This window comes from Corylus avellana, chromosome ca7, assembly GCF_901000735.1.
Source record: "Corylus avellana chromosome ca7, CavTom2PMs-1.0".
NCBI lineage: Eukaryota > Viridiplantae > Streptophyta > Magnoliopsida > Fagales > Betulaceae > Corylus > Corylus avellana.
In genome coordinates this window covers 25,486,717-25,494,430 of record NC_081547.1, presented here as the reverse complement: position 1 = coordinate 25,494,430, position 7,714 = coordinate 25,486,717, and the positions used below count along the sequence as shown (strand labels likewise).

The 7,714-nt window shown below is 33.8% G+C and overlaps 1 protein-coding gene across 1 annotated transcript; it reads left to right on the top strand.

Moving 5' to 3' along the window:
• Positions 1 to 815: 815 nt before the first annotated feature.
• Positions 816 to 4,378, top strand: LOC132186144 (phenylalanine ammonia-lyase-like). The gene is made up of 3 exons (XM_059599973.1): positions 816 to 887; positions 1,705 to 2,039; positions 2,300 to 4,378. Exons 2-3 carry the CDS (start codon positions 1,711 to 1,713, stop codon positions 4,047 to 4,049), a joined length of 2,079 nt encoding a protein of 692 aa, XP_059455956.1. The 5' UTR covers positions 816 to 887; positions 1,705 to 1,710; the 3' UTR covers positions 4,050 to 4,378.
• Positions 4,379 to 7,714: the final 3,336 nt, after the last annotated feature.

The window sequence follows — 7,714 nt, the reverse complement described above, 5'->3', positions numbered from 1 at the left end:
TATATATATATATATATATATAATGTTTTCTTTATTTTCATGTATTAATTTATTCAATACACATTTAGCATGCATGTTATTCACGTGAATAACATGCATGCTAAATGATTGTTTAACATGCATGCTAAACAATCTATTTTGTTTGTCCATTTCCTTTTACATCTATTATGAATTTATGATGTTTCAATGATTATTGTGAATGTTCAACTCAAATTTAATGATGATTTTAAAAGGTACATTATATTTGGGATAACTCTAATCATCTTTATATCTTTACTATGAATATAAAGACATTTCGAAATATGAAAAATGGTCAAAAACAACTAAAATATAACCTATAAGTTATATGTTTCATACAATAATTAAATAATGTTTAATTGTTTATTTATTTTATTATTTTTGACAATAATTTTTTGCCACAAACCCAGCCTCCTCCTCGCTTTGATCATTGACGAGTTAAAGAGAATTGATAAAAATTATTATTTCAATCATTTTGGTATAATGAATTGGTGAATCTATCATTAAATTTTTGTGAGATCTACATGAATTTATAAATTCAACAGTAAATCCATTAGATTTGCATAAAAAAATAATTAAAAAATAGTTGAAAAAATAATGTGTCAAAATGTCTTACAAGTAAAAGCCCGCAATAATGCACATGTCATAGTCCACAATTGGGCCACTTGGTTATCATCTTTCCCGTCCAAAATTGTGATGATCCAACGGCTAGGTGCAATTTCCAAGTAACACATGGGCCTACCCAGACAACCGACAGAAGTTCTATATATAAAAGAACCTCGTTTGGTCCGAGCCATCTCAGGAATATTTTCATTCCCCAGCTTATTACAATTTCCTATCACATTTTGTCTCTCTGCACAACCACTAAGGTTGCTTCTTTGCCATCTTACTCTCATTTCTTTCTATTCAAACTAGTGATCTTGTTTTTGGTTTTTGGGTGTTTTTGTGTTTTTTACTTGAGTTTTTGTACCGAAATAAGGAGTCCTCTATTTTCAAATCCTATTGATCTTACCGTGCTTTCTCTTCAATAACTTCCTTTGTTGTTACCTTGCAAGAGTTTGGGTAAGGTTAGAGCTACCCATTTGGCCATTTGTTCTGTTTTGGTGTTTAAACAGCTTTTTCTGCCGTTATTGAGAGGTCTAGGTCATTTTATGACCAATTTCTTAGTGTTTGCTTGTAGTTCTCGCACTGTAGTTTTCTTGTTGGCTTAGAAATTGGTTAATTAACCTTTCCCTTGTTTGCTTAAAAAAAAAAAAAAATAGTGATCTTAATTAACACCACAACCAAGGCAATGGGTGTATAGTAGAGGATATTGCTAATTTGTAGTGAGTTGTAGTTAATTAATTTGTGCTTTTCTCATTTGGGTTATCAAATAATTGATTTTGAGAGGGAGTCTGATTGATGGTTTATCAAATGAATACAAATTTCCTCCAAATCAGTTTAGAGGAAATTTTTTCAAATTTATTTTAATAAGTAACAAGTGTCATTCAACATCTTTGAGTTTTTAAAAAATTAATGTTTAGATTCTTAGATTAGTAGAATGTAAATAAATAATTAAAAAAAAAAAGTGAGAGAACACCTGTCTCCTGGTCTTCTATCCTTATCAAATGATGTAAATTGTTTTATTTTGTATGTGCTTCCTTGTCGTGCATGCGTCACATTGTTGTGGTTAATTTTTCTTCCCAGGAAACAATGGCATGCAATGGCAACGGTGCTGCAAATGCAATGAACTTGTGCAATAGTGACCCGTTGAACTGGGGCATGGCGGCGGAGTCACTCAAGGGCAGTCACCTAGAGGAGGTGAAGCGCATGCTGAAAGAGTACCGGAAGCCAGTCGTCTTGCTCGGCGGCGAGACGCTGACCATATCCCAGGTGGCAGCGATTGCAACCCACGGTGCCGGCGTCAAAGTCGAGCTCTCGGAGGCGGCTCGAGCAGGGGTGAAGGCGAGCAGTGAGTGGATGATGGACAACATGAACAAGAGCACCAAGCAGGGCGGATCCCTTCAGAAGGAACTTATTAGGTATTCAATTACTTGCTACACAAGTACTAGTTAATCTATTTTTTCTAGGTTAGTTAATAATCTTGATTAATTATCAACTTAATTAAGACTTCCATTGAAAAAAACTAGAGTCTTTGTTGTCTAATAGAACAAGAGAGACAGATAGTGGGGAAGAACAGAGAGACAGTACTGAGAGTATTACAAGATTAGACAATATGAGTAAAATTTCATGCGCTTATCAATCTTTGCTAATATATCTTCATGGGATTTTGTTGCACCAGATTCTTGAATGCTGGAATATTTGGTAATGGCACTGAATCTTGCCACACATTACCTCACTCGGCAACCAGGGCGGCTATGCTGGTGAGGATCAACACCCTCCTCCAAGGCTACTCTGGCATTAGATTTGAAATCATGGAAGCCATCACCAAGTTACTCAACCACAATATTACCCCACGCTTGCCTCTACGGGGTACATTAACTGCATCAGGCGACATGCTTCCTCTATCCTATTTAGCCGGACTTTTGATAGGTAGGTCCAATTCCAAGGCCATAGGTCCCAGTGGAGAGTCCCTCGACGCCACCAAGGCCTTCAAGCTAGCTGGGATCAATGGTGGGTTTTTTGAGTTTCTACCCAATGAGGGTCTAGCACTCATGAATGGAACTGCAGTCGGGTCTGGCCTAGCTTCCATGGTACTTTTTGAGGCCAACATACAAGCAGTTTTGTCCGAAATCTTATCGGCAATCTTTGCCGAAGTCATGCAAGGAAAGCCAGAATTTACAGACCATTTGACACATAAATTGAAGCACCACGCCGGCCAAATAGAGGCTGCAGCAATAATGGAACACATTTTGGATGGAAGTGCTTATGTTAAAGCGGCTCAAAAGTTGCACGAGATTGATCCCCTTCAGAAGCCTAAACAAGACCGCTACGCCCTTCGCACCTCTCCCCAATGGCTAGGTCCACAGATTGAAGTGATCAGGACAGCAACCAAAATGATTGAGCGGGAGATAAACTCAGTGAGTAATAACCCATTGATTGATGTGTCGAGGAATAAGGCTTTATATGGTGGGAATTTCCAAGGGACCCCAATTGGTGTTTCTATGGATAACACCCGCCTAGCCATTGCTTCAATTGGAAAATTGATGTTTGCTCAATTTTCCGAGCTTGTAAATGACTTTTACAACAATGGGTTGCCTTCAAATCTCTCAGCAAGCCGCAATCCAAGCTTGGATTATGGGTTCAAAGGTGCGGAAATTGCCATGGCATCTTATTGCTCTGAACTCCAATTCCTAGCCAATCCTGTCACCAACCACGTCCAAAGTGCTGAGCAACATAATCAAGATGTGAACTCCTTGGGGCTGATTTCGTCAAGAAAGACAGCCGAGGCTGTTGACATTTTGAAGCTCATGTCATCCACTTTCTTAGTTGCATTATGTCAAGCAATTGATCTGCGGCATTTGGAGGACAACTTTAAGAACACCGTCAAGAATACAGTCAGTAAGGTGGCCAAGAGAGTCTTGAGCATAGGCTCTAATGGTGACCTTCACCCATCTAGATTTTGTGAAAAGGACTTGCTCAAAGCTGTGGACCGAGAGCACGTTTTTGCTTACATTGATGATCCCTGCAACGCAACTTATCCATTAATGCAGAAGCTGAGGCAAGTTCTACTGGAGCACGCGTTGAACAACGGCGACAAAGAGAGGAACTTAAGCACATCCATTTTCCAAAAGATTGGATCCTTCGAGGAGGAGCTTAAGGCCCTTTTGCCAAAAGAAGTAGAGAGTGCAAGAACAGAGTTGGAGAATGGAAAACCGGCAATCCCGAACCTGATCAAGAACTGCAGATCCTACCCATTATACAAGTTTGTGAGAGAAGAACTGGGAACTGGTTTGCTGACCGGTGAGAAAGTTCGATCACCGGGTGAAGAATTCAACAAGGTTTTCTCGGCAATGTGTGAAGGGAAGTTAAATGATCCTATGATGGATTGTATGAAAGAGTGGAATGGTGCTCCTCTTCCTATAAATTAAGACGCTTCACTGTTTGATGCAGCACCAACAATAGTGTTGGCATTTTATTTATGCTTTTTTTTTTTTTTTTTTTTTTTAGTTTTCATTTTCAATAAGGATTGAGTTTTTCTTTTTCCATTAAGGATTGGTTTTCCTTTTCCTTAATGAATTAGGAGTGTATCTTAGTTTATATACGGGATACACACTCAATGATGTTCTCTCGTGTAGTCGTGTGGTTTGACTCCAATCTTGTTTCTTATTATCTGTGTTTCTGTTTCTTCCTTAATTTTTCATCTTTTCTTGTGCGTTGATTTTGTCATTTTAAATAGCAAGTTTCGGAGGATCGAGTAGCTTCTTGTCTATGGTGGATTTATGGCGTCTTTGGAATTGCGAAGTTGGCATGTTTGGTAAAAAAATTTTAAAAGTATTTTTTTATTCCTAAAAATGATCAAAATCACTTTTAGCAAAAATTTAAAAAAGAAATTTTTGTTAAAAAAATTGTTTTTTTTTTTAAAAAAAAAAAACTTAAAAGTTATATTTTTTAAATACAATCTCAAATATGCTATGCTCAAATGGCTATTACTGATCATCTTGGTAAAACGTGAGTTTGCCATATTGAGTTTTGGAGGGCCCTTGTGAACGACACTTCTGGAACAATTACTAATTGGGAATGCAAATCATCACAGATGCCAAGTGAATTTTCTCACTCTATACTCTAACAACCTTGTTAAATTGTAAAACACGAAGGAAAATAATTGCGTAAGTTTAAGACTTATTTAATGAAAATTAATTATTATAAATCTCGAGTTTGAGTATTTTAGTAAGGAGTTATGAAATATGATTTCAAGAGTATGAGAATAATCCAAAGATTAAATGGGGTACTCAAAAATTAAAAAATAGTAAAATAAAATGATATGACTTTTTCATAGTGACCTAGAACAAGCCATAATAAGTTAAACATGTCGTGTGGGCTCGATTAACTGAACTTCTAAATTTGCCTTCTTGAAAATTCATTTTCTTAACTATATTGCGTCAATACTCATCTACTACTTTCTTTCTTATTTATTTTTTATCTTTTTTTTTTTTTTTATTATTTTTTTTTAAAAAAAGTATTTTGTAAAATGAAAAGTATATGCTAGGCTTACAAACACTTTTTTAAAAAGAAACTTTTACAAACTGATGTGGCACAACATGATTGGATTTCTCAACATTTGAATTTATCTCATATCTAATTATGTTGTGTCACATTAGTTTGTAAAATTTTTTTTCTAAAATGTATTTGTAAGCCTAACATTTCTCTTGTAAAATTGCTTCTCTCATAAGCCCATTGTCAATAAGCATGGTTGTCGTGGGTCATTGGCATTGGCATTTGGTTTGAGTTAGGGGTGTAATACAGTTACGGTTAGCGGTTATTGGCAATAGCCGCTAACCGTAACCGTCTTAGCGGTTAGTAGATTTCACTAATCGCAACCGCTAACTGCCTAGCGGTTAGCAGTTAGCTACTAACCGCTAATTAGCGGTTAGTGAAATAGGTAACCGCCCGCTAACCGTTTTTTCAAAATTGGGCTTTTTTATTACGGTAGCATTTTTTATCCTCATTTGTTTTTTGTATTTTTAGTGTCTTCTTAGGCCCAATTGATATAAAAATAGCCCATATTGAAAAATCAAAAATATTTAACCCCAAATTTACATTTACTTGTACTTTTAAAAAAGTTCCTTAGATATTAAATTATAACCGGTTAACTTTTTTGTTTTAAAAAAAAAAAAATCAACATAACATATAAAAAAAGTTCAACCCAACATATAAAAGAAGTTCAAATAAAACATATGATATATATGATTATATGTCATATTATATATGATTATATGTATTATTTGTTATTATATAATCATATGATTTAATGATCAATTCATCATGTGATATAATCATATCAATTATAGTGATAATATTACTAAAATTAGAATGATAATACATTAATACTTCAATTGTGTTCATAAGTAACACATTGTTTAATCAAATGTCAATTACCTAATTTGATATTATACGAATCACATTATCATTGTTCATTAATAATATGATTCACTTGAATAAAACACTTGAATTGTCATTGAATCATATGATTAAGTTTTAATATTATACATTTATATTATTCATATGTATATATGTATAATTATAATTTATAACATATACGTAGACTGATAAATTTATAACATACATTGGAACTAAGTCTCTAGGTACTTAATTGTTGTATTAGTATAAATTAGTATATTTATGACTTATGTCATATTATATATGTATAATTTGTTATTATATAATCATATAAATTAAAATGATAATACATTAATATTTCAATTGTGGTTATAAGTAACACATTATTTAATCTAATGCCAATTACTTAATTTGATATTATATGAATCACATTATCATGTTACATTAATAATATGATTAACTTGAATAAAGTATTTGAATTGTCATTGAATCACATGATTAAGTATTGATCTTATACATTTATATTATTCATATGTATATATGTATAATTATAATTTATAACATATATAGACTTATAAGTTTATAATATACATTGGAATTAAGTCTCTAGATACTTAATTGTTGTATTAGTATGAATTGGTATACTTACGAGTTATGTCATATTATATATGTATAATTTGTTATTATATAATCAAATAATTTAATGATCAATTGATCATGTGATATAATCATATAAATTATAGTGACAATATATTAATACTCAAATAGTGATTTAATTATCTAAAAAAAAAAAAGTAATTTAATGATAAAGTGATTATGTTATATGTATAAATATAATTATAATTATAATTATAAAAATATATTATATAAAAAGGCGGTTAGCGGTTACAATTAATAAACCTAATAACTTTTAACCGCTAACCGTTATGTGGTTATAACGGTTAGGCGGTTAATACGGTTAAGTGGTTAAGCGGTTAGCTGGCGGTTTTTAACCGCTTGCATTGACACCCCTAATTTGGGTGATGCATAGGCAAATTCATGGGGAGTCCGATAATTCTAATTAGGCCAGCTGTAAAACCATGCACCCATTGGACCGGAAGAATCCAACTGAGAGCCCCATAAGTTGAATATTGGACTTTGAGCCGAACCAAACCCATTTGTAGTGGGTCTGACTCCATACTAAATGGGCTTCAACTTCGGGTCGTCCAAAACGATTTTATGTTAGGTTTCAATGTTTCATAATGCATGCAGCACCACCGGCACACGATTACGAACAATCATCTTTCTAATATTTTAATTCAGAATAAATAGGAAAAAAAAAAAAAAAAAAGAAGAAAAGATGGTGTGTGATTGGCCCATTGGATCCAAGCCCATTCTATATGAACCATAAAATAAAATCATCTTACTCCTTTGTAAAATTGGATATCTCCACCTCAACACAACTCCTTCCCACTATCTATACGCTTAGGGCTGTAAACGGATAAAGTTACCCGTAAGCTCGCTTGGGATTGGCTCGATAAAGTTGCCTGACTCGATTATTAAATGAGCCGCTCGTGAACACGAAACTATACTAAATTATTAAACAATACATACTCGTATAAAACCCGGCTCGCTCGTTTAAAGTTCATGAACATACTTGTATAAGGGCTCGACTCGCTTATTAGAGCGACTCGTATATATATATATAACTTAGTAA